Source organism: Crocodylus siamensis, chromosome 15, assembly GCF_052110815.1.
Source record: "Crocodylus siamensis isolate JL-2025a chromosome 15, ASM5211081v1, whole genome shotgun sequence".
Classification (NCBI taxonomy): domain Eukaryota; kingdom Metazoa; phylum Chordata; order Crocodylia; family Crocodylidae; genus Crocodylus; species Crocodylus siamensis.
The window spans coordinates 20,081,625-20,108,467 of NC_143409.1; the positions used below are offsets into that span (position 1 = coordinate 20,081,625).

A 26,843-nucleotide genomic window follows, 5' to 3' on the forward strand; every position below is an offset into this window, starting at 1 on the left:
CTGTGCAAAGCTTTCACTTTGGATTCAGATTTGGCCAATTCGGGGAAGAGTGATTCGATCTGGTGATCAAGCTGAATCTGATTTGGAGATTTGGCAGTTGCCGAATTGGCTGAATCTCTGAATTGTTCCCATCCCCCCTGTCAATGGCTGCCCTACCTGCCCCAGCTCCCGGCTCTTTGAAAAAAAAAGCCTGACACTCACCAGCTGTTGCCAGGTGGGGGGGCATTCCCCGCTGCCCCATGCTGTGTCGGGAGGCTCTGTCACGAGCCCCCTGACCCCTGCCCAATCTCCCAGCCCACCCCCCGGGCTGTACCACCTGCCTCAAACTCCCAGCTCTTTTTTTTTTAAAAGCCCTGAACTTGGGGGCAATCCCTGCCCCCCACTGGCCTGTGCTGCATGGGGAGCTCTGCCATGAGCCCCCAGAAGCCCCGAGGCCGCTGCAGCCAATGGTGAGTGTGGGGCTTTTTTTTTTTTTTTTTTTTTTTTTAAAGAGCTGGGAGCTGGGGCTGGGTGGGGCAGCCATGTGGGGGTTGGGAGAGTGGGTGGAGGATGGGGGCTCATGGTAGAGCCCCCCATGGAGAATGGGAAAGTGGGGGGGGCAGTGGGGATCATGCCTACCCCCCAACCTGACAGCTGGTGAGCGGGAGCTTTTTCTTTTTCTTTTTTTTTTTAAAAGAGTTGGGAGCTGGGGGTGGGGGGACCTGGGAGAGTGGGCGGGGGTTGGGGGGCACTCAGGGAGGCTGGGGGAGCAGGCAGAGGATGGGGCCTGGCAGGGGTCCCTTCCCATGGTCCCCTCCCCCTTTCTCCGGCCTCCCCCCTTCCTCCCCGCCTCCTACTTACCAGCTCAGAGTCCAGGTCCAGCTCCCTGTGGCAGCGAGCAGGACTGCCCGAATCACCGAAGCGGTCTGAATCTTTTCTCAATCGCCAGGTTGTGGAAGCCAAGTGTGCCACCTCAGAAAGTGCCCAAAGATGCCACAGCCTCATTTTGGAACAACAACAACAACAAAAATCAGCACTTGCCATGGAGCAGGAGTTCTGGTTCGTTTCTGGCCAGACTCCTTGTCAGCTCTCTCCTTGATTCTTAACATGTCTTAATCTGCTTACTGAGGGAGAAATTTGTCCTAGTATTTCCATATCGTGTGGTGATCACGTGCTTGCATGTTACTTATAACCAGACTTTAACACTTTTTTGAGTTTATGCTTGCGGTTGCAAAGGGTGTCAACCAAACTTGTCGGTCTGTATTATAATAAGTTCCATTATTTCTTCAGACAGGAGAAAGTGGAAGGCAGTCTCACTTGCCTACTTCACAGACTTTCCTTGGCATGTGATACTGGTGTAGTGTTTGGCATAGATGAAAGGGGAACTCCAACATACTTACATGTCTGTAGCTAGCCCTGGGGAGATGTAGCAGACACAACTAAAAATTGAATATGTTGAAAATGTATGAATGAGGAAGTTTAAAATCTGAAAAAACAGCTAGAAAGAGTGCTTAAAGGGAAGGAGCAGCATATTGTACTGTGAGACAGTGTCTGATTGCCCAGGCTATACTTACCTTGTTGACCAATATGCAATTATCCAGAACTTTGTGAAGTTTGGGAGCATTTCCTTTGACTTCAAGGGACACTATGTCACCAGGAGTTTTACTGTTACAAGTGTAGCATCATGGAAATTGGTAGTATAATACTGTTTAAGATTTTAGTAGCCATGCAGACCAGCAAATAATTAAGGAAGGTATTTGGGTAATGTACATCAGTAAATATTTGTGCAACACTGAATACCTTTTTGGTGAGCTTAAACACAAAAAGGAAGCTTACTAGAAGTGGAAGCTTGGACAGACAACTTGGGAGGAGTATAAGAATATTGCTCAGGCATGCAGGGATGAAGTTATGAAGGCCAACGTGCAATTAGAGTTGCAGCTAGCAAGGGATGTGAAGGGTAACAAGAAGGGTGTCTACAAGTAAATCAGCAGTAAGAGGAAGGTCAGGGAAAGCATGGGTTCCTTACTGAATGGGGTAGGCAACTTAATGACAGAGGATGAGGATAAGGCTGAAGTACTCAATGCCTTTTTGTACCCTGGTCGTCACAGGCAAGGTTAGCTCCTAGGCTATTGCACTGGGTGCACAGTTTGGGGAGGAAGTGAGCAGCCCTCAGTGGTGAAAGAATAGGATAGGGACTATTTAGAAAAGCTGGATGTGTACAAGTTCATCAGGCCACATACAATGCATCTGAGTGTGCTGAGGGAGTTGGCTGAGGTGATTACAGAGCCACTGGCCATTATCATTGAAAAGTTGAAGCATGTCACGGATGATTGGAAGAGGGCAAATATAGTACCTATCTTTAAGAGATGGCAGCAGGAGGATGCAGGGAACTACAACCAGTCATTCTCATCTCAGTCCCCAGAAAAATCATGGAGCAGGTCCTCAAAGAATCCATTTCTAAGCATGGAAGAAAAGAAAGTACTTAGGAACAGTTAGCATGGTTTCACCAAGGCAAGTGATGCCAGGCCAATCTGATTGCCTTCTATGTTGAGATAATTGGCTCTGTGGATAGTGGGAAGGCAGTAGAAGTAATACCTTGACTTCAGCAAGACTTCTGGTAGACTCTCCTATAGCATTCTTGCAAGCAAGCTGAGGAAGTGTGGGTTGGATGAATGGACTGTAAGGTGGGTAGAAAGCTGGCTGCATTGTCAGGCTCAGTGGGTAGTAATCAATGGCTCAATGTCTAGCTGGCAGTTCGTATCACATGGAGTGCCTCAGGGTTTGCTCCTGGGGCTGGTTTTGTTCAGTAACTTAATTAACAACCTGGAAGATGCGATGGATTGCACCCTCTGCAAGTTCACGGATGACACCAAGCTACGTGGTATAGTAGATGCATTAAAGGGTAGGGCTAGGATTCGGAGTGACCTAGACAAATTGGAGAATTGGCCAAATGAAATCTCATGGGGTTCAACAAGGGCAAGTGCAAAGTCCTGCACTTAGGACGGAAGAATCCCGTGCACCAGTACAGGCTGGGGGCTGACTGGTTGGGCAGCAGCTCTGTAGAAAAGGACCTGGAGTTGCAGTGGACAATAAGATGCCTATGAGTCAGCAGTGTGCCCTTGTTGCCAATAAGGCTAACAGCATACTAAGCTACATTGGTAGAGATGTTGCTAGCAAATGTAATTATTTGCTCTATTTTGCACTGGTGAGTCCACATCTGGAGTACTGTGTCCAGTTTCAGGCCCTGCACTATAGAAAGGATGTGCATAAGTTGGAGAGAGTTCAGTAGAGAGCAGGGAAAATGGTTTGGGGGCTGGGCACATGACTTATGAGGAGAAACTGAGAGAAATGGGTTTTTTTAGTTTGCAACAGAGAAGATGGGGGCGGGGGTTGGGATTTGATAGCAGCCTTTAACTACCGGAAGGTTGGTTCCAAAGTGGATGGAGCTGGACAGTTTTCAGTGGTGGTAGATGACAGAACAAGGAGCAATGGTCTGAAGTTGCAGCAAGGCAGGTTTAGGTTGGATATTAGGAAAAATATTCTCACTAGGAGGGTAGTGAAGCAATGGAACAGGTGTCCAGAGAGGTGGTGGGATCTCCATCCTTGGAGGTTTGTAAGGCCCGGCTAGACAAAGCCCTGACTGGAACGATCTAGTTGGGGATGAGCAGGGGTTTGGACTAGATGACCTCCTGAGGTCCTTTCCAACCTTGACTTTCTATGATTCTAATGTCAAGAAAGTTAGAAATCTGGAAAAGGGCCAATGTGGTCCGCATTTTCCAAAAGAGGAGGAAGGAGGACCTGGGAAGCTATGGGCCTGTTAGTCTTACCTCGGTCATGGAGAAGCTCTTTGAGAAATTATCTAGGTACATATCTGCAAGGGACCATTGGGGGAGATTATGCTTAGGGGCAACCAACATGGGTTCATTAGGGGCAAGTCCTTTCAGTCCAACCTGGTTGCCTTTTACGATCAGGTCACCAAATCCGTAGATGCAGGTGTTGCGGTGGACACAGTCTTTCTGGACTTTTGGAAGGTCTTTGACACTGCCTCTCACCCCATTCTCATAAAAACATTAGGCAACTGCGGTGTCGATGTCTACACGGTCAGGTGGGTCGCAAATTGGCTGGAAGGTTGCACCCAGAGAGTGGTGGTAGATGGGTCATTTTTGACCTGGAGGGATGTGGGCAGTGAGGTCCCCAGAGCTCAGTCCTCAGGCCTGCACTGTTTAACATCATCAGCAACTTGGACGACGGGGTGAAAAGCATCTTGTTCAAATTTGCAGATGACACTAAGATGCAGGGAGAGGTGGGCATGCTAGAAGGGAGGAACAGGTTGCAATTGGATCTGGACAGGTTACAGGGGTGAGCGGATGAGAGTAAGATGGGATTCAATACTGACAAGTGCAAGGTGCTGCACCTATGGAGAAAGAACCAGCAGCATACCTACATGTGGGGGACTCCCTTCTCATCAGCACAGAGGCAGAAAAGGATCTTGGAGTCATTATAGACTCCAAGATGAACATGGGCCGCCAATGTGGGGTCACGGTCAGTAAGGCTAACTGCACCTTGTCATGCATCCACAGATGCATCTCAAGCAGGTCCAAGGAGGTGATCCTCTTCCTCTGTGCAGCATTGGTCAGACTGCAGTTGGAGTACTGAGTCCAGTTTTGGGCGCCACACTTCAGGAGGGATGTGGACAGCATCGAGAGGGTCCAGAGGAGGGCTATTCGCATGATCAGGGGGCAGCAGGGCAGGCCCTACAAGGAGAGGCTGTGGGACCTGAACCTGTTCAGCTTCCACAAGAGAAGGCTGAGAGGGGATCTAGTGGCTGTCTGTAAACTTACCAGGGGAGACCAGTGGGGAATGGGTGAGACCCTGTTCCCCCAAGCACTACCAGGAGTAACTAGGAATAATGGCCACACGTTGACTGAGAGAAGGTTCAGGCCAAACATCAGGAAGCGCTACTTTGCAATCAGGGTGACTAAGATCTGGAACCAACTTCCAAGGGAAGTGGTGCTCGCTTCTACCTTACAGGTCTTCAAAAGGAGGCTGGATAATCACCTAGCCAGGGTCGTTTGACCCCAGCATTCTTTCCTGCCCGTGGCATGGGGTGGGACTTGATGATCCGTTCAGGTCCCTTCCGACTCTACCGACTATGAAACTGAAATCCCAGTGCTTGAGTTATTTCTCTGTGTGGGGCAGATGTTTTCTTAGATTTTTAATACCACAACTGAAATGCTTTCTGCCTTTCATTGTAAGTATATCAATAAATACAAATATTAAAATAATATTCTAAAAGGAAGAAAAGGACATTATATTGTCTCTATACTGAACACAGGGCATTAAGCAATCTGCTCTGACCAGTCCCTGTGTTTTAGCAAATCTGACTTAGCAATTACCCAGGAAAATTTGACTTAGCAATAACCCAGGCAAATTAGTATGAATTAGGTTGTAGGTCCTGGCTCTTAATAATATGGAACATAAAACATAAGAACATTTTCTTATATTTGGAGCTATTGTCTTGCTTAGTTCTGTTTATGTAAGGAGCTCCATTCAGTAAGTGGAAGTAATCATGTAAGTAAGATCAGCAAGATTTGACCCCAAAGGAAGACCCAGAATGATGATTTCAGCTAGTGCATTTTCTCTTACATGAGTGACATGCATCATGTCCAGCCTTGCAGGTCTAGGTACCATTTACTTGTGGTCTCCAGCAACTGGATGCTTTGGATTTGAAGGCTTACCCCATGGGGTTCCTCACACTGAAAAAATGAATACCTGTAATATGTTCTGACTGTACTTTTGGGCCTTAATATTTAGTTCATGGGGACTTCAGCTTTCAAGAAACAGGCATGTTTTTGCTGAAGAAATATTTACACATTTTAACTTTTAACTGATGAATACAATAGCTTGTATGCTTGTACTTGTTGACAAAATAGGGATGGTATAACACTTAGAGTTGAGTATTTCAGTGTCAAAATATTGGGAAGTATCCAAGCATGCTAGACTTCCTCTTTGCTACTGTTGATTGTGGCTTTGGACCCTTATTCATTGGTGGAGAGACAGTTTTGATACAGTGAGGAGGTAAAGATTTGACCACATACACATCAACTTGTTTTTCTTAACATAAAGTATGCATGTAGACACAGGAGCATCTTAGTTGCTGGATCTCCAGTACAATTTTTTTTGCTTTTGCTCCTTGAATTGTTTTTATTGCTTTGATTTGATTTCACATTTTTCAAATACAATGTCTAGTGCTACAAAAGGGTTACTAATGCCAATAATAAAGGCAAACAATTCTGTTAAATATATACAGAACATTTAACTATGTTTATGATTGGATTTGATTCCTGATCTGTTGTACTGACTTTTTTATTTTTGGTGTTTCATATCTCTGTTGTTAAGTATGTATTTTGGAGAGAAATAAGACTATCACTTTCTTTTCTAGACCCAATGTGTGTGGATCACGTTACAATGCTTACTGTTGTCCTGGATGGAAAACTCTGCCTGGTGGAAATCAATGCATAGTCCGTAAGTTATTCCAGATAAATATTATGTCTTGGACTTATTTTTTTATTGTGTGCTGCGAGGATGTGCCATGACTGTACAGAATTGAATACATTGGTAGTATTATATACATCTTTTATGTGCCATTTTAATACATGAAACTTTATACACAAGGTCCCTGAACTACAAAAAACCAGTGATAGGATGCTAAGGGAGTCCAGCATGGGTAGATCTAGGATTTTGAAAAGCGGGGTACAGATGGTATGGTGCATCATCCCATATAACACAACTAGGCTGTTAAACGATTAAAAAAATATTGTGATTAGTTGCACAATTAAAACGATTAGCCAGAATTAATCGCAATTTTAAACACACAGCTAAAAACCAAAAAATGATGCACAGAAAAACTCAAAATTATGTAGGTACTTTGTATGGTTGGGGGTGGGTGTGGAATGTGTGGGGGAATTTTTGAAGATTTTGGGGGCTGTATGTGTGTGGAGCTTGGAACCTGTGGGGTGGGGGTCCCCACGTACCCTGACATGATGCAGGGGTACTGTGGGTCAGGAGTGAGGGACAGCAGCAGGGTTGGGGAGGCTGTGGCTTGAGAGTGAGGGGCAGACACATACACAGACAGCATTGTGCTGGTAAGTCTGTACAGGGGAAGGGGCAGGAGGGGCAGATTGAGGCCCCCATGGTGAGGGAGGGAGTGGGGCAGGTGCTGGGGTGAATTGGATCTGGGGCTGGGGTGGGCCATGGGATGGAACTGCAGGTGGCTTGTCCAGGGTTCCAGGGGGTTGCTTCCCCACCACTGTGTGCACACCCAGGGGAGGAATGGGGGCACGTGCCCTCCAAATTTGTGTGTGCTGCAGAGGCAGGCTGCCCACTGCAGACTGGGGCTCTGCACCCTGTTGCCTTTGCCCTGGGAGCTGCTCAATGCCACTTTGTATCTCCCGCTGCTGGGTGGGCAGGGGATGTATCAGCATGTGGCTCCCGGGGCAAAGGCATCAGGGCGCAGAGCCCCAACCTGCAGTGGACAGTCCACCTCTGCTTTGCACAACAAATCCAAGGGGCATGTCCCCTCCATGACTGCTCTGGAGTGCACATAGAGGTGGGGAGCCGGACCCCCTCCTGCGCTTCTGGATAAGCCTCCCGCAGCTCCGTCCCACGACCTGTCTCAGCCCTGAAGCCCCATCTTTTGAGCTGGTGGTAAATCTCATGAGCCCAGGGGTGTGTGGGGTTTTCTTTGATACTTTTTGTATGTTTATGAGGTTTTACATGCATTTTTATTTTATTTGTAGCAATTTGTCGACATTCCTGTGGGGATGGATTTTGCTCAAGACCAAACATGTGCACATGTCCAAATGGTCAGATAGCCCCCTCCTGTGGTTCAAAGTCAAGTAAGTTTGCTCCTGAACCCCTTATACTTCTGTTTGCAGACTGTCAAGCTATTTGGGTGCAGTATGTTAGTTCAGCAGCCGGTATTTAAAACAACTCACCTCTGTGTCACCAGACAGACTTAACCAAAGGAAAGAAAACCTGTCTCCTGTGATGAAAACTGAAGAGTTACGTAGAAGCCAGTCATTTAGACATTCCTTTTTGCCAAACTAAAACTAAATTAGTTGTATTGGAAACTATATTTACTTACCAGTTCTTAAACTAATTCTAGTTTGCCTTTACTTTCTAGTAAATCTCTCTGCTGTATTTGACACTAGTGCTTTGTATGCATCTACAACATTGCCTGATGTCTGCAATGGTTTCTCTAGCATCTTGCAAAGTCTACTTACATGTGTAATTCCACCAAAGTCATAGGGAGCGGTGAGGCAGATTGTATGTTCACATACTTGGACAATCTCATTGATTTCAAAGGACTTAAGCAGGAGTAATTGACAGCAGAATTTGGGTTTTCATTTCAGCAGTCAGGTGCAGTGTCCGTATTTTATGCCAGATGTTTTTGTGAATCTTAAGCCCCTGGCGCATTTCATTTAAAGGTACCATGGGGTCTGATCCCCATCCCAACAATCGTGCCTCTTGCCATGTCACATGTCCATGGGACTGTGCCCTTTCTATATGCCAGTGACAGGGCAAGTGAAAGCCAGGTGCTTGCAAGTTTGGGGCTAAGGTTTCCAATCAACTGATTTTTCAGCCTGGACCGTGGACCTGCCACATTCAATTTAAGGCACCATACAAACCAGCCATAAAATTGCCTTAACTTGGGTGCACTTGCCATTTATGTTCTGATTAACACATTAATCATGACAGAAATGCAATGAGTAGAGGAAGCCTTACCCAGGTAAAAATTTCATTGCCACAAATAGAGTTGATGAAAAATTATTGGATGAAATGTTTTATTACCAGAAAATCTTGATTAATTGAAACTAGGAAACTTCAGGACCTTGCTCTGCTCAATTCAGACCTGGACTGTCCCATATCTTAAGTAAGTGGGACATAATCACTGGGCTATTTCTGGTTGTGTGAGGTGTATGGATCTCAAACAGTGTTGAAAGGTGTTGGTTTTGTCCTGGTGTGGAACGGAGAATTTATTTTAAATCTTGAAAAATTTTAAAGGATGAGAAAAATGTTCTCACCAACCTCTAGTCAGAAGTTTTTAAACAGTGTATTAATAGGAGTTGAAGGCAGATATACCTGGTTAAAAGTTTGCAACATTATTTTACCTGTTTTGTAATGCATGGAGTCTCCCATTTTTTAAATCTCTCTTCAGGACTTATTGCAATAGCAGATGTTCAGATTTTTGCTTTCATAGTGTTAGGAATTAACTAAGCATTTAGGTTTGTGATTTTAACATCTTTCATGCAGCAGCAGTGAAAGAAAAAGCATAGAAAGTAAGGGAGTGGTGTGTACTATAATAACAAATGTTACTCTTCATGGACTGAGCTTCCAAATCCTTACCTCTGCCTGTTAGGCAGACTCCTGCACTGGTAGCATATGGAGCAACACTTCCCCCCTGCTTTTGAGGTGCCCACGGTGGAGGGAATGGGCTTGTTAACAAATCCCTGTATACGGTCCCAATTTTCTGAGCTAGTGCAAAGCAGCTTTGTCTCTTTCCTGCCCCTTTAGAGTGCACAGAAAAAGCACTCTCTTTATATGAGGCATGTTTCTGTGTGTTTGTCAGAACAAAGCAGTATCTTGTCTTTGATATTCATGGAGTGCTTACTCTGGCAACTTGACTTTTCTGCACAACCCCCCAGGTCCTGACTGAGGACTGCATGCATTTCTGCATTTGTGTAACATTTTTGAAAGAAAGTTTGTTTGACCTAGTGCTGTTTGGAGTGGCTGAGGAACAAGTCTATAGGTGCTGTCTTCTGGTTCTGTGCATTCGCAACCCTGTGCTCTCAGCCATGTACTGAAGTTAAAAAGCAGGTTCAAGTATATTGAGGCAGAGGTGTCATTATTAATGACACAGGCAAGAAAACAAAGGCTAAACCTAAGGAGTGATACTTATCCAAGATGGTTATTGTGGCTCTCCTGGTTTAATTCAGCCTTAGAAGGCTGAAATGCAGCTGAAAAAATTACTCAGTAGTTTCCTTGGCACAGAAGTTTTAACATTGATGAACTTGCTGGTTGGCTAGAAATTACTTTGTAGCTCTTGCAGTTACAGTAGCATAGCTAGGGTAGGAGTGGGCAAGGGGAGCAGTAGCCCTGGATGCTCATTTAGAGTGGGTGCTCACATGATGGAGCAGTCGACAAGGTGCAGTGATTCTGTGGGGTGGCAGTATCATGTGTGGTATAGGTAGCTGGTGCTGCAGCAGCTCAGCCTTCCCCCATACTCTCTGATGCACTCCCCTACTCTCCAGCTCAGAGCACCAAACATGCTAGCTATGTCTCTGACTTGATGAATTTCAGGATTTGCCTACCCTTCAGTTGGAGGTGTGAGTATAACATGTGTGGATCTACCCAAACTGGGTCAAATACAAGTTGCTGAAATCCATGGTAAGCTAGCTGTCCAAGATGGATTTATGCAAAGTGTGTTTGTTGTGGATGCACTTGTTATTGTAACTCAAATTAGTTGGAGTAAAGCTAGCTCATAGGTGTCAAAATATACTACAATTGTACTGCTTTTTACAGTACAGACTGTGAATGCTCCTGGGCTCCTGCCCCTCAGTGAAATAAATCGCCATGACAGGCTTGGTGTCATTGCATTGGCCAGATTCTGACAGCAGCCATCTACAGACAAATGAGCTTAACAAGTGAAGGCCTCTTGCTTTTGTCCAGTTTTGAAGATAGTGGCCTGGCTAATTCTTCTTCCTAGCATCTCCTCCTGAGGAGTCCCTTTGTGAATCAAAATGGAGTATCTCTTTCATGACCCAAAAATAATTTTAAAAAGTACAAAGCTAGGAAAAAGAACTCTAGCAGCCTTTGGATCAGGACTAGCCTTCTGGGGTCTTATTCCATCCTATTGCTTTAAAACGTCTTACAACGAGAACTGTCAAAGTACACCCCTTTCTTTTTCAAACTATCATCACGGATGTTCTGAGGCCTTAAGAGCTGATTATTTTCAGTGCTCTTAGGCTATCACAGTTTTTTACCTCTCCCTATCTTAACATGCTACGGGCCAAAGCACATCTGCTCTGTTTCAGTGAGTGCAGATCCTTGGCTTAGTGTGTGACCCTTAAATGAGATCTTCATTTGGTCACCCTGCAAAGAAAAAGTGCCTAGAATGTACACGTCTGTTGCATTAGATGCTATGAAGATATAATAATAGAAATTAGTAGGGGTGCACCGATGAAGATTTTTTGGGCCAATACCGAGGGCCAACTTTTAAGGAGCCATATCAGCTGATACCAGTCTGATTCTGATATGCAGCTGGGTAGCTTGGAGACCAGTGTCGGGCTGGTAAGTCTGGTGTGGGGAAATGGGGGGGGGGGACAGATCGAGGCCTCTGTGGTGATGGAGCTTTTTGTGGCTTGTGGCTCCGTCTCATGCCTCAACCAGCCTTGGCTGAGCAGCACTTGCCCCAGCCCCACTCCTTCCTTCACCTCGGTGGCCTCGATCTGCCCCCACCATGCCCCTTCCCTCCCCCCACCCCTTCTTCCACACCAGCATTACCAGCTAGATTGGGGTGGGCAATTATTTCAGGCAGAGGGCCACTTACCCAGTTTTGGCCAGCTGTTGGGCCACATGGGAAGCCCTGCTCCTTGACAGGTGCCCCGCCCCATGGTCACCATCTTGGGACCATTGTTCCAATGTCTTGGGACCAATATACCAGGGCCAGTACCAGTGGGGCCCGAAGCAGGGCACAGGCTGGCAGGGGTCTGTGGAGCCAGGCTGGGCTGCACCAGCAGGGAGCAGGGGGAGCTGGCCCAGCTCCACAGAGCCCCTACCGGCTAGACCCTGTGCTCCTGCCACCCTGGTCTGGGCCCCACCGGCGCTGGCCCTGGGACACCGGTGTGGGCCTCATGCTCCTGCTCACTCCCAGTGCCCCCCAGCCCTGCGGTACAGGTGGGGGGCAGCAACCAGCCCCAACAGCCTGCTTGCTGGTGGTATGGAGTGCAGAGGAAAAGTGGCCCCTCGCCCGCCCCATGGCCAGCACTCCCTGCTGCAGCCATTCGCAGCCCATGCGAGGCTGTCCTGAGCAGGCATGTTGAACCTCATGAGATTTCTTTTGGCCCAGTCCTCCAATTTGCCTAGGTCGCTCTGAATCCTAGCCCTACCCTCATTCCGGTTACCTTGTGCCTGATCTTGCAAAATGCCCCTTGTTCAGAGATGTTGAGGATGCAGCTACTGCTTTTTATTTGTTACATGGAAAGTGAAGGATCTTATGTTTCCCTGTTGGAATTATTAACTAGGACATGCATGTATTTTTTTTTGCTCTGCTGAGTCATCTGTTGAGGGTGTAATGATATATGCTATGTAGACTTGAGCATTGGGCCAAATCCTGAAGCTCTTACCTTTTTTATAGAAAAACAAGATAGTCAGGTTTTGTTACTTTGGGATTTTTTGCACATTTTTTCAGCCTGACAGCATCTTTCACTTTATTTATACAGTTTTGAATGTTAATTGTTGGCTCTGTCTATAAATGTTTGGAAGTTCCCGCTCCTACAGCTAGTCCTCCATGAACTCAATTTCAGGTTCTGAATGTAAATCATTTGTAGGATTGGGCCTGAAAAAGATAATAATTTATGAATATTTTAACCATTCCCTGTGTATTCTGGGATATGGCAAAGCTGTGTGTGATGTCGCCAATGCTGTGCAATTCCTGTGCCTTTCAGTAGAACCTTTATCAATCTACTGTCTTTGGGACAGATTCTTTTCTTCTGCTTATTTGAGTAACTCCATTGACTCTGACCATCTCTGATATAACGAAGAGGAGAGCCCAGCTTTTTACTAATAAACCAGTTTTCAGGATTTCAAACGCAGAGCAACAGCTAAGCCTAAGAAACACATACCTGTGTTTCTACAAACTTTTGGTGGGTTGATATTTCACAATGCTCAGTATGTTTTCTTATTGACGTTTCAAAACATTTTCAAAAGAGGAGATAAAAATAATTAGATTGTCTCTGGTATATATATCATTGATTCAGCTAGGGGACAGAGTTCTTTGGTTGAATGGTCTGTCTTAATAATGATGACTAGGTATACCACCCATCTCCCATAATTATTTTATTTTAAAAAGAAGCAAGAAATGTTTTACTTTTGAAAAGCTCCTTTGAGTAGAAGTAAAACAAATTATGGAAACTTTTTTTCAGGGTTACTTCTAAGATTGTTTATGTAAAATGGGGGAATATACTTAACTTTCACTTGAACAAATAATTTGAAAATCAACGTATAAGCTACTGTTAACATTTTTATCTCAGATGTAGTTCAAAGTATTTAAATGACTTTGGTGCTCATGTGGGAATGAAAATTAGCTTTTGGCATGGCTGACTCTAATTGAAATCAGTTTGTGGTTTTTAAGTTCCTACCCTGCTTGACAGATGATATCATTTCCTATGCTTTTTCTAATCCCCTCTGTTTGTCTAAGATTGTATAAAACTAGGTTGAACTAAACATTTTAAAGCAGCTATACACCTTTTTCTGACCTACTTAGGGTGTTAGCCAAAAATCTTCACCAGATAGTTATTTCACATTTGCAAATACTTTCACTTTTTGTTGAGGAAAGTTATTACAATTTTTATGGCTATATTTTAGGCAACAAAGATATATCACAATTATTAGAAACACAGGAAATGTAAGTTCTAGTTTGAACCTCATAGAACTTTAACATTTAAAACATCAGTGTTTTAAATAGTGGATTCTTTTGAATCCCTACTCTAAAAGTCTACTAAACTTAGCAGAGTTTATAGAATGGCAGTATGTCCTCATGGCAACGAAGTTAAAATGATTTCTGCTTAAAAAGAAAAAAACCCAACAACTTGCATCTCTCTAGTCTGTAAAATGCCAAATGTTTCTGAAGAGCTTGGGCCGCAGCACATTTTCAGTGGTTGATGTACCACCTGCCAGTAATAGGCTGTGGCTGCCTGTGGAGTTTGTATTTCTCAGTCCTTCTGACCATTTCAGACAGATTAGTGTAGGTATCTTGTGCTCCCTGACAATCTACTAAAATGCTAATCTGACAGTAATCCTATCCGGGGAGGAGTCTTTCATGTGGTTCCTGTTAAGAAGGAAACCATTTCCTGGCTGCATATTCAGAATGTCTGCCTCAATTGGACTCCGTTGTCAGACAGTGGGAACTTTGACGAAAATTAAATCGTGAAAGCTATCCACTCTTATACAGATGAAGAGCATAATATTTTAAGTGGTTCCTGACATTAATTTGAATAACATATTTGTCCTTATTATCAAGAAAGTTCAGTGTAGGCTTTTTGTGCTTTCCTGGTAGAAGATAGATTGTATGTTAACCACCATTAACTGGCTTAGGTTCAAGTGAAGAGGAGCATGAAGTGCACCTCCCCATTTTCTGTCATTTGCAGAGAAGCTTTCCCTCTTTAGAGCCTTGGGGTGTGCACTGCTGGCCTAGTAGCAACTACCAGCACCTCTCCCTTATCCCTTCCTGTTCTGCATTTGTTAGCAGGATCGGGGAGTTCATTGGCTTCCATATCCCCATCTTTGTTTATCGCTCTGATGCTGAAATCTTAGCGCTGCTTGGTGGTGTCTGCCAAAAGAGCTGTACTTTTCCTTTTCTGCCAGCCTGTTTTTGCTTTGGTGAACTAAGGATCATATCCTGTAGCCCTTACTCCCATGCGAAATACCACTGACTTCAGTGAGCAGGGACTGTAGGCTTGCCTCCCATTTAGTTTCTGCCGGTACTCTGAATTCCTTAATATTATAAATTATATTGTTTTGGCTTCTACTTAGTACCTACCAGAGACGTAACCTTAAGCTGTGTTTACTAAGTAGCCCCCATTTTTAATGTTTTTTTAGATACTCAGCACTTCCTAGAATCAGTCCCTTAAATAACAATTGACAGTTATTCAACTATTCCTGATAGTTTTGTCAGATTATGAAAAAATACTCTTTTCATAATTACAGTACAACACTGTAACATCCGGTGTATGAATGGAGGTACCTGCAGTGATGACCATTGTCTCTGTCAGAAGGGATACACAGGAACACACTGTGGACAGCGTAAGTAACCTAAGTGTACATATGCATACAACAAATGCAAAGTTACATGATAGTGAAACATATAGATCAGTCATAATTTACCTGTAAATCTCAGTTGCGCTGTATTTGTTCTTGGTATACTGCAATGGAATTTTACAGGAAAGCATGTGACCTTGAAATGAGTGTCAGGTCAATTCTTCCTAAGCAGAACTATTAAAATAAACATCAAGTGAATTCATAATAATTGGACATAGTTCTTACCCTAGCAAAATTCCCATTGACTTCCAGGAGTTGAATTGGAGCAGCAGGCCCTAGCTTTCAATTTTATCAGGAGATTCAGGTTCCGTAGAAAGAGTTTCTTAATTTTTTTGAATGCAGTAACTTTATTTAAATTTAGATTTAAAAAAAAAGACTGAGTTATGAAGGGTACCTAACGAACATTTGTTCATTCTGGTATTGTCTTGTTATGGTTACAGGCAAATCTATTTTCCTTGACCGATATATTTTACGTTGCATTATATTATCCTGCCTTAGTTGTATTCAGGCTGGAGCTATGCCAAGCAGTGTGAATAGTTGATAGGGCCTTTACACTTATCAGAACAGCACTTACAATTATAGTTGATTTCAGCAGCTGTATGAGATCTCCCTAATGTACAGTAAAGAGTTCTCATCTCTTGCAGCCAAGATATTTGCCAGGTTTATGTTGATTCTAAATCCTGTCCTCCATATAAACCCAAATCTCCACCACTATAAAAGCAATAAACACTGCAGTGATGGGGAGATGAAGTGATCTCTTGTTTGTCTCCACTACCATTCCAGAGTAATGCTGCTGAGGGGTACTGAAACAGGTGCTATTGTGTGTTTTTCTTCAGGGCTACAACATTGCTCGTAAACTGAAATGAGAATTCAGAGATCCACTCTGTCAAGCGGGCACCTTGGGGTGATCTCTTTACTGCCCCAGTGGTGCATGTGCAGTGGAAACACTTGATTAGTTTGACTTATTGAAATAGCTGCTTGTTTAACCAGGCAGTGGGGCGCCTGTACTGATGCCCCAGCCCAGGTCAAGAGCTGCTAGGAGGAAGGCAGAAGACAGGGGGCGCCATGTGCAGAGACATGCACTGGCCCCAGGCAGCCTGCAGAGCAGCTCCAGCAGTTAAGTGGAGGAGAGGAGGATTGAGGCCCCTGTAGGGAGGGAGCTGGGCAGGGCTGGGGCTGCTGCCTAGCCAGGTGGGGCTTGGGGCTGGAGTCGCAACGGGTGGCTGCAGATTCCCAGCAGGTAGCAGGACAGGGCCGTGGGTGGCTCGTCCAGGGGAAGGGGAGGGCCGGCTCCCCACTGCCGTGTGCACTGCGGGGGAGCTGGGGCATGTTTCCACCCTTTCGTTCCCCCACACTGCTCCTGGACAACCCGCTGGCCTCTGATTGTCCCCATGACCTGGCCCAGCCAGGGCTCTGTTCTCTGTGAATGGGGCCCTGGCTGGGCCAGGTCATGGGACAGTTGGAGCCCAGCAACTCCAGGAAGCCAAGGGCTGCTCATGACCTCCCGATCTTTGCATGAGGCACAGGTGGGCTACATCCGCGAGCTGTGCTCTGCTCCTCACTGCTGCCTTCGAAAGCAGCGAGACTGGCATGGTGCCGTGCCACGCTGCTTTCAAAGGCAGCAGCGAGGCATGGAGCAGGCAGAGCGCAGCTTGCAGCTGTAGCACACCCGTGCCCTGTGCAAAGATCGGGGGACCATGGGTCCCCCTTGGCTGTCCAGCACCACACCCCTGGAGGAGCTGCCAAGTTCTTCCCGGGGACGATGTGCAGAGGGCAACGGGGGTCCCCCAGGCTCCATCCCTCTGGCCCAGCAGTGCAGTCGAGGCTAGCCCTGTTCTGGATCCCCTTTCGGGCGGTGCGGAGCTGGGGCCAGTGCAGGGTGGTGAATTTACAGGTGCTGCCAGCACCGAGCGAGGGGCATAGCGGCTCCCAGCCCCAATCCTGGGCCCGGCTCTGCTCTGATCCCTGCCCAGTAGAAGCCCCATTCCCCTCCACGGTCCTTCCCCTTCCCATAGACTTTCTGGGGGGCGAGCGCATGCATGCGCACACACGTTCTTTCAGCCCCTCCTCCCTCATTTATTTTCTTCCTTCACCTATGCCACCTGCTCCACCTGTCTCTGAGTTCACCAGCTGCACCTGGGTGAAGCTTTGTTTCATTGTTTGGACTGAAAATTTAAGCTTATGTATTCTGACCACCTTATCTAATACCAGGTAACCCATAAACATATCCTATTTCTTATAGGCCTAAGGAGCTGATTAGTCTGTTAGCTTGTTTCTGGTCTATGCAAAGAAATGGAAAGAGCTTTGAGGATCTGAAAAAGATGCATTTGCTTAGCCCCTATATCTATGGAGTCTACTAGTTAGTTGTTACTTAGATTAATGGAAAATGGAAAGGAATGTTGGTTTGAAATTATGGTACACTCTATTGATGGTAGAGAGACTAGCACTAGAAGCCTGGAAAAGTTCTGATTGCTCTTGTGTTTGTGTAATATACCCTGTGGAAGATGAATATATTTTACTTGATAAGAGTGTGAGATAGTGTAAAAGCTGTAATAGATAATGCAGCTGAAGTGGAACACACAATAGCCTGTATCATTAGATTTGCAACTTTAACTAAGTTTCCTGAGCTCTGAGAAGTTGTAGCTGTATATCTATTATGAAAGTGATTTTAAAATGATTTAATTAAGGTAATTTTTTTCTTCTTCACTGCAGCTGTCTGTGAAAGTGGGTGTCTTAATGGTGGGAGATGCGTGGCTCCAAATCGATGTGCTTGTACATATGGCTTTACTGGACCTCAGTGCGAAAGAGGTATGTGCTCTAATACCACCTAAAATTAAAGATCATGAGCAGTGGTTTATATGTTTGATCCTAACAAAATGGATTTAATTCTTATTCAGTATAAGTAGGAAACTGAAAATACTGATGCTGTGATAGCTTTTAAGGACTAGTATTTTACTTTTGACTGTAAATGGTGTGGGCAAAATGTAAGTAAGGGTTTTTTTTCTTTCTTATTCGTGGTTCCCAAAATTTTCAGTGAAAGCAAAATCTGACCAAAAGAACTAGGAAGAACTTGTGAATTTATGCAAATGTATGGAATAAGACTACTGTAACTGCCATAAATGGAATATATGATGGTGGATAGCCTAATGATAGGTGAAATCTTAACATTTTCACATGGAGATAACAATTCAGTCTTGCTTCTGCATGTGGTCAATAGCATTTTAAGCATCAGTCCTGCGGTCCTATTATAGAGTTTTTGCAAGTCTTATTTTCTTATCTTGTGGTAAACCACCTTATTCTATCAGTACTGGAGAGTCTGTAGTAGAGTGTCACATTTACCCTACACAGAAGTTCGTCTTTTTTTGTTACTCTAAAGTCTGAAAACAAATATTCAGTAGCAAATACAGCAATATTTGAGGGGGGTTTTTTCATTCAGGGGTAGGAATCAAGTTTAAAGGCATATGAAACCAATTAAGGCAATTGTTTCATTTCATTTCTGATGCTTGTGAAAACACAGAGATGTAAAAGTTGGCAAATAAAAATATCAATAAATATTTTTACACAAATGTTAGTTCAGTGTTCAAATTATAAGAAAAGTTCTGTTGTTTTGTTTTTATGGCAGTCAGACTGATATATTTAATTATCAATGATATGCAATATCCTAAATCTCTCTCTCTCATGTTTTATTTTTGCAAGGTTTAGTCAGTTGTTCTTCACATCCTGTGTGAATGTATTGCTATTGATTTGTCACTTTTTAAGAGTATCCATAGCAATAAGCACAGCTGTTTCCAGATGAAAGTACAGTCATACCAACTGCCTAACTGCTGCTATACTGTATTGTTTCAAGGAAATTTAATCTGTTTAATGGCTTGCTGGAGAAGAATGACAGAAATCATTGTTTAAATAGAGACATCATCTTAAATTATAGTCTTAAAATAACATGCATTTTAATTTGATTAACATTCTGATTGATTTCCCGTTTTTTTGAAAATTCATCTAGATCACGTAGATCATTAAAATGTATTTTATTTTCTCTAAAGCTAAATTCTATATAGATCACATAACTCACTTTGGGCTTGATTCTGGCCAGAAGTCTTAATGACTTTAGTGGGGCATTGCAAGTGCTAAATATCTCCAGGCTTGGGCCTTCACTCATTACTGGCTCTCCTAGACAGGCAGAAGAGATAGTTACTTAGAACAGCCAATTATTAGTGACAGTAAAGCATTTGACTATTTTGCTCTCAGTTTGGCCACAAAGTGGGAAGAAGCAGGTGTTTCCCAGTATACTTGAGGCAGAGAAAACCTCTATAGTTGGCATTGAGCTAAGACTTGCATGTTGTTTTGTTTTTGGTTTGTTCAAAGCTGACAGCTGAAATACTGCTAGTTTGGCAGGTAGTTCTATTCTGAATTCCACTTTTAACCATCTGTCCTTTTCCCAAACGCGCAACAATACATGAGTGCACCACATGATGTATGAATGTATTGACTAAAGAAGGGTAGCCTTTCTTTAAATTATTCTTTCCTATATCTTCTAGCTCCTCAGGATCTTCAATACTATAGACTCCATAGACTTTTGTACAAACACATTGCCTTCTTAATGATATGTAATCTGCAACACTGTGTTTGCCATCACTATTCTTGGCCATTACAACAGTTGTTCATATTTTCAAGCACTAATGGGTGCATGCTGTATACACAGGTTCTGAGTTTGTACTTGTGAATTCATCAGTTCATACAGTGGTTCATAAACAGGGCTTATATAGTCCTTGGATTGCTTGAATGTATATTAACAACCTTGTGGTGGTAGGACATTGACTATGGGTGTATCTACATGTGCAGTTAAACATGACTAAAATTCATGTGCATTAACCAATTTTTGACAGGTGTCTACATGTGCAGGGACTTGGCATTAAAGTTAGTGCCAAGTCTGCAGCCCTGCCGTGTACCCCTAGTGGCCGAGCAGACCTGGCATTAAAGTTAGTGCTGGGTCATGTCTACATGTGTGTTAATGTGCTTTAACTAATCATGCTTAAATTTGATACCTGCATGTGTAGATGTGCACCCATAATGTGTATTAAATTAGGCAAATGTGCATTAACATGCCTCGTGCCTGTGTTCTCATCCCCCTGCTTTATCTGTGACAGGTTAAGGTGTTCTTGGTGTTTTGGGGCAATGTCTTGTAGCTGTGTGATGACTGCTTGTGTAGTTTTTAGGAATAAGTTAGACAACCACTTTTATGGGATAATTTAGATAGGAATAATCCTGTCTTGAGCAGGGGGCTGAGCCGAATGGTCTCCTGAGGTACCTGCCAGCCTTACTTTTCTATAACTATAATTATATGTTCTATTCAAGCACAAGTGAGGCAGAGAAGAGAACAAGGGATTGAAAAGGTCTCAAGTATCTCAGATTAAAGGCACCTAAATTGTAAGCAAGTAAAACAAGTCTTATGACTTGTATTGTTTGCAGAGGATATTGAGTATGACCATACCAGAATTATTTATTCTGAATTGCCAACAAAAGCAGTTTGTTTTGGGTATACTGAGGAGCTGCATATTGCCGGACCTGAGGAAGGTGACGGCAAAGGTAGCCACTTTTATGTTCACTTATCCTGGGGCCAGTTTAAGCCCCAGCATAAGTTTGAACAGCCTTGGGCTCAAATTTGTAACCATCTAAAACAACCAGTGTGCCATAACATGAGCAGGGAATGGTTGGAGCCCCATTTTCTCAGCTAATGATCCCTTTATCAGGGAGGGCTGGAAAGGGCTGACACTGGAATCCTGGGTGGGTGACTGCCATATTCAAGACAGCTTGTGCCAGTGGAGACCAGAGAAAAGTCACTTCAAGCAGGGGCCAGAATGGGTGGTTTATACATGTGCTCTGGGAGTATAGGGAGGGGAGGGTGCTTTAATTAATTAAAGAGCCCAGAGCATCATATGTATCAGTGTCTGTGTGCTGAAAAATGGCAGCTGGGATGCTTTAACTATAGCTCGTTGAAAAAGCTTCAGTTAAAGCACCTCTGCTGCCATTTTTCAGCATGGAGATGCTGATACATGTGACTGGGGAGTCTGCTGGAGCTAGTAATTACAGCATGTTGGAGCAGCCTCACTGCACATGTATAAGCACCCAATCTAGCCAACTGGCTTCAATCTATATGTTATTTCCATAAAGCATTTTCTGTAGAGCATGTCTTTGATTTCAGTTATCAGTTAAAAAGAAAACAGTGATTAATGAACCATAACATTTCTGTTGATGCTCATTACAATGTTGAGGCAAAATGATGGTCAGAGCTCCAGCGGACCTTTGAAATTTGGCTTGTTTTGTACATTCAGATTCCCAACACCCTCTGTACCTAACTGAGATAATATATTCCTGTCTCCAAAAAAAGGGTGGGGTCTCTGAGTCAAATTATGCCAGAAAACTTTCTTCTGAAGATAAGATTTTGAGCATAAAGTAATGCTGACTAGCTGGAGTAACTTGCAGTGTTCAGCACCCGCACCTGTGCATTCACTAGGGGACTGTCTGGCTGCATATGAGTTTACACATCTGTTAGCTGAGGAAGAGATCCATTTGCAAAAAAACTAGCATCAGGCACATTATGTGGATGTGTAACCCTCCCAAGAGGACTTCTGATGTATACATGGGTGGATACAATGCAGTGTGTAGATTACAGTGTGATGCCTGGTGTGTTAAGCAGAACTGTATCAATTTTCTTCTGCCAAAACTGACATTTCAAAGAGGTTTTCGTTAAGCAAAAAATCTGAGAATGACGTGGTAAATACTTTCTAAATTACAACCCAATTCTGGTATAAGCGAAATGGGCACAGATTCTTTTTCATTGTTTTAAAACCCCATTTTGGACTTAAACACATTGGGAAATGGAGCAGTATGGTTTTGTGGCATGTGTCATGCACATCACACATGTGTTTGGCTGTGTTTTGACTTTTGAGGTTGTGCCTGCCACAAGCTAACAGGGGTCAAAGTAAATTACTACTACAAATTATATAGTACTTTTCTCTGTAAACATTAACTAATCATTACAGTCAGAAAGTATGGTTGTGGCGTGCCTCTTATTCGCGTATATCACATACCAAAGAATGTTGCAATCCCTATTGTTGCAATATATAATGCTTTTGTATAGAGTATTATTGGGCAATCTAATTCACTGTTTGGAAGCATTCTCATAACCTGGTGTGGAAAACAATGAAACAACTTCAGATTGTTGTAGCAAAATTTGTGCCAACTGTTTAGATTAGTGGTTCTCAACTTTTTTAGACTTGAGACACCCTTTTTTTTGGCTTGAGGCACCCCACAGAACATGCTGACTTTTAATTTTTGCTCACTTTTTGACTATGGGAAAATAACAGCAATTCTTCTGTTGCAAAGAACTCAGACCAGAATGCTTTTGACACTGTGGATTCCTATTAGAAATCTCTGTTATTTTTTAAATCATCTTTGTACCTCTAACAGTGCTAATATTGCATGGCATCCTGTGGTACCTGTCAAGCTAGGCTGTGGGTGGTCAGGTCTGGGGGTCACGCAGAGTCAGGAGAAGCAGCCAAGATCTGAGAGGAGTGTGCAGAGTCTACGTGTAGGGAAGCCAGGAGCCATATGATCTGTCTGGGGAACTGAGGCAGAAATCCAAAGGATTGGGCTGAGTGTGGAGTTAGGAGCCTAGCTGGGTCAGATACCCAGGAGATCAAACCAGGGTCAGGTCAGAGAACCAAAGTGTCAAGCCGAACCTGGGGTCTGTGGGAAAGTCAGGTCAGGTATTGAGAGAATTGGTCAGAGTCAAGAGAGGCACAACACACGGGTGCAGCAGCCTACGTACAAGGTTGAGCCTTGTTGCCTTTAGCACTTCTTCTTCCAAGTCAGGGTTTTATATTGGAAGAGGTGAAGGATGAGCTGCCCCTGGCTGGCTACTCCAATGGTAGGGAGTGGGTGTGTGGCTAGGCTCAGTTGGAGGGTTCTGGCTAGTGCTCTGCTGGGGAGGTGGCAGGCAGGGATGACCAGGCTAGACCAGGCAGACTGAGGGCCGAGGTCCAAGGCCAGGGCCTGACAGTATCAAGGAACCCCAGGGTGCTGCAGCATCCTGGTTGAGAATCACTGGCTTCAGTCCTGAGATATGCAACGTGATTCTGCTGCTAATATGTTTTAAACAGTTTCCATTTCATGCAATTGGTCCATATTTGTAATGAGAGGCAAGCTTGATTTCATATTATTTGAACAAAATGTTGACCATGTTTGTTAAATGAAGTTTTAGAAACTCTTTTCATAAGCTGGGATCTTCAGACACAGACGCATGCAAACCAACGGGCCAAATCTAGTAAAATACTGCTAATCTTATAGTGTGCAAAGAGATTAGTCCAAATCTACAGTGTGAGCAGCTTTTACTCTCAAAGAGCAGCAATCCTTGGTTGATGAAAGCACACAAATTGTTTCTTATGGATTGGTGGACCTTTCCTGTTGCTATAAAATGCTATAAACAAGAATAAAAGGAATTTTAAAATTATATACCAGATTTCTTCAGCACATTTTGGAAGTATATGTTATGCCACCAGTGATATATATTCTCTTCAAGTCTGCTTGGCTGTGGTGTGATTGCATTACTCATATACCTGAATTCATAATTTTTAAGCTGTTGAGTACAGTATTTAGCTTTTTTCCAGAGCAGGGGAAGCCTATTGGGCATAGTGCCGAGTACGTGCAGACTTATCATGAATAAAACTGACCTGGTATTTCTTTGGGATGATGTTTATCAGAAAGATGGACATAACATAAATTAAACAATGAAAGTGTAATGGAATTGGAAATGCTTCCTAAAACAATTTTAGACAGATTTAAGACGTATAGACTGGAAAGGAAAATATTTTATAGATGCTAGCTTGGTTGAAAGGACTTATGCTTTTAGAACTCAGTTCTGTAAGGTACTCTCTGGCCCTGGGCCAGTGAAGCACTTCAACATATGCTTAACTTTAAACCAGAGACATTCAAGTGCTTAAAGTTAAGCATGCGCTTCAGGGTTTTGCTGGATCAGTGCCCAAGTGCTCAGAACTGGTTAAGCACATGCTCAACTTTGAACATGCAGCTCTCTCAGGATGAAATCCTTAATGAAAATAAATCCCAGGTTATAGAAAATTTAAAAACCAAAAATCAAACTTCAACCTGCGAACTCCAAATGGGGCCTCTTGGTGTGTACTTTTTAACAAAAAATATAAATTAAGTCTAAAGAAAAAAACAAAGGACATGGTACAAGCTCCATTACTGGAAATGCTTTTTACTTGAAAAAGGGTAAGGATTCCCCACTCTTTCGGTTACTCTGAAAGTTCCCTTCTTTGTCTGAACATATCCATCTCCCCATTGACATTTCAAATAATTGTTCACTGTTGCAGCCCTGATATGAAAACCGTTTTATTTTTCTACTTAGGCTGTCTGAGAGGGACCCACTTTAAGCACAGAACATGAGACTGCCTTATTTTATTAAAGTTCTTGTGGCAACATAAGGGGCCCAATCCTGGGGTTTCTTGCCATATTGGTATTGCCATCCATGAGCAGGGGTTTGGCCCCGAGTTAGTTCAAATATTAAGAACATATCACATGTGTGTTTTATATTTCTTTTTCTGGACTCAGTAAATGAGAAGATGAATACTTTTCCTTGAAACAGAGTCATTCCTGTACTGCTTTCTTCATGGCAGGAATTTTGCACAATTTTTAATTGTATTTGGCCATTATTAAAAGTTCCCAGAATGAATGCCATATGTAAAAATATCTTTCCCAGAGATCCTTTATGAGAGTGCAAACACTGACAGTGTTCAAACAGTGACTTGGTGCTGTGTATATTTTCTTCTCTTTAAATATTACAGCAGATAAAATATGTTTTCACAGAGAGGACGCTGCACCCCTTAGTGTGCCCCGTCTCTGGTATTTAGTCGAAATGGAAAGTAAATAACAAAGTGTAGATAGCAGTAAAAGTATGTTCCCAAAGCCTTATGTCGCATTTAAAGTAGTATTGCAGCATATGGTAGCTGGCAAACATTTGAATAAACTTGATTTTTGTAGTTTTCTTCCAAGAAACACATCTGTTGACATGTATTTTCTGCAGGCCTGTAACAGTAATGTGTATGTAGTATTATAGCAGCACACTAGTGTGGCCATAGTTGAAGGCCTGTAATACTTGCTAATTGTTGCAGATCTTTATTTTTACGAGTTCATAACTTAAGCATGAAAAGTTGCTTTAGGTTGAAATTTAGTATTTATAATTCCAGCATTAGAGTGATTTTTTTTTTAAAGAAAAAGAATAAGTGGAATGTATTTTATTACCTTGTTAATGTTTTTTGTTTCAGTTTTAAAACAACATTTTCAAGTCTGTATTCTAAATGAGCTTGGAATATATTTGTCTGCAAGAAGCTGAATCAAATGTATAGTTTTTGTTTTTACTTTAGAAAATTTAGATTATAGCCTAGTTTTGGGAATGATAGCCCCCAAAACAGAATAATCACCTCAATTTAAGTGCATTTAAGATCTGCAGTGTAATCAACATATCTCTAGCTCTAAATTGGATAACCTGTTGGGTTCTGTGTTACACTTATTTTCAAAAAATGAGTTTTGAGACAACAGGAACACTAAGAAAGGGTAGTTGTAATAGACATTGACTGTTTCTGGTTAGGTGAAAATATGTATTCATTATTTATGAGTTATAAACTTATAAAATAAGCATCTGCAAATAAATAAAGGAATTATTTTCATTAATGATCAATTATATGTGATATATAGGTATTTTACTAGTCAGTCATTGCTTATGCAATGCCTTATGCATCTCAAACTATTAAATGTTTTTTTTAAATGTTTATGCTATCTGTACTAAAATGCATAAGTACTTATGATTCCTGGAAGTTGTTCAGTATTTCATGCATGATGCTGAGCATTTTTTAAACTTCCACTGAAGGCAAAGTTCAGTTCAAACAAAAAAAAGAAAAAAAAAGTATTTGAATATTTAGCACATCTCTCTACAACTTTCCACCTTATTGTCTGGCTACTAAGACCATTGCCTTTCAGATATGCAGTAAGGTATTAGATTTTTAGCTGTTTTTACTTTTTATTTTGGTGACTTGATGCAAAATTCAAATGGAAGTTAAGTCTTCCATGTTTTGTTCACATGTGGTTCAGTCTAGAAATGATTGGACTTTTCATAATGAATTAAAAGTATCAGTTAATGAAACAGTCTTCATAAAATCTGATATAGATATTGTTGAAGTCATAATGGATTGAAGTAAATTATGAAATGTTTTGCTTATAGTATTAGTCTAAAATTAAGCATGAGAAGATAGAACTAGCATATCACAGGCAGCCACGTAACCTGTTTCAAGTTCTTTAGGGCTAGGGATAGAAGTTACATATAAGATGGTTTAAGTGATCATAAACTGATTTAAACCTGTAACAGAACAAGAGTTCAGTGCACATAAACTAGGAGTGTGTGTGCATGTGTACAATATATGACTCATAATCACTACTTAAGAGTTCATTTCTGTTCCCATTCATGTCAATGGCAAAACTTCTATTGACTCCATTTGTGCATTATTTGGTTTCTGGTATACAAGAAAACTTAGGTAGAAGGTCATATTTTCATTGAGAGGTTCTGCCAAAATTATATATGGGAAGAGATGTCTATGCATATTTGACTGTGGGATTTGACATTAATACTGATGCTGCTTTATATAAATATAGACAGTATGTATATTTGGAGAGTACAACCTTCCTTACTAGTCTTC

General features: G+C 42.7%; 1 protein-coding gene across 1 annotated transcript in view; it reads left to right on the forward strand.

The window, feature by feature from the left end:
- The window catches only part of FBN1 (fibrillin 1), a 229,269-nt gene that overhangs the window by 16,526 nt on the left and 185,900 nt on the right, over positions 1 to 26,843 (forward strand). Inside the window, exons 3-6 of the mRNA XM_090028457.1 lie at positions 6,422 to 6,504; positions 7,779 to 7,877; positions 14,968 to 15,063; positions 17,791 to 17,886. Of these exons, the coding sequence (XP_089884583.1) occupies positions 6,422 to 6,504; positions 7,779 to 7,877; positions 14,968 to 15,063; positions 17,791 to 17,886 (374 nt within the window). The remainder of the gene's footprint in view (positions 1 to 6,421; positions 6,505 to 7,778; positions 7,878 to 14,967; positions 15,064 to 17,790; positions 17,887 to 26,843) is intronic.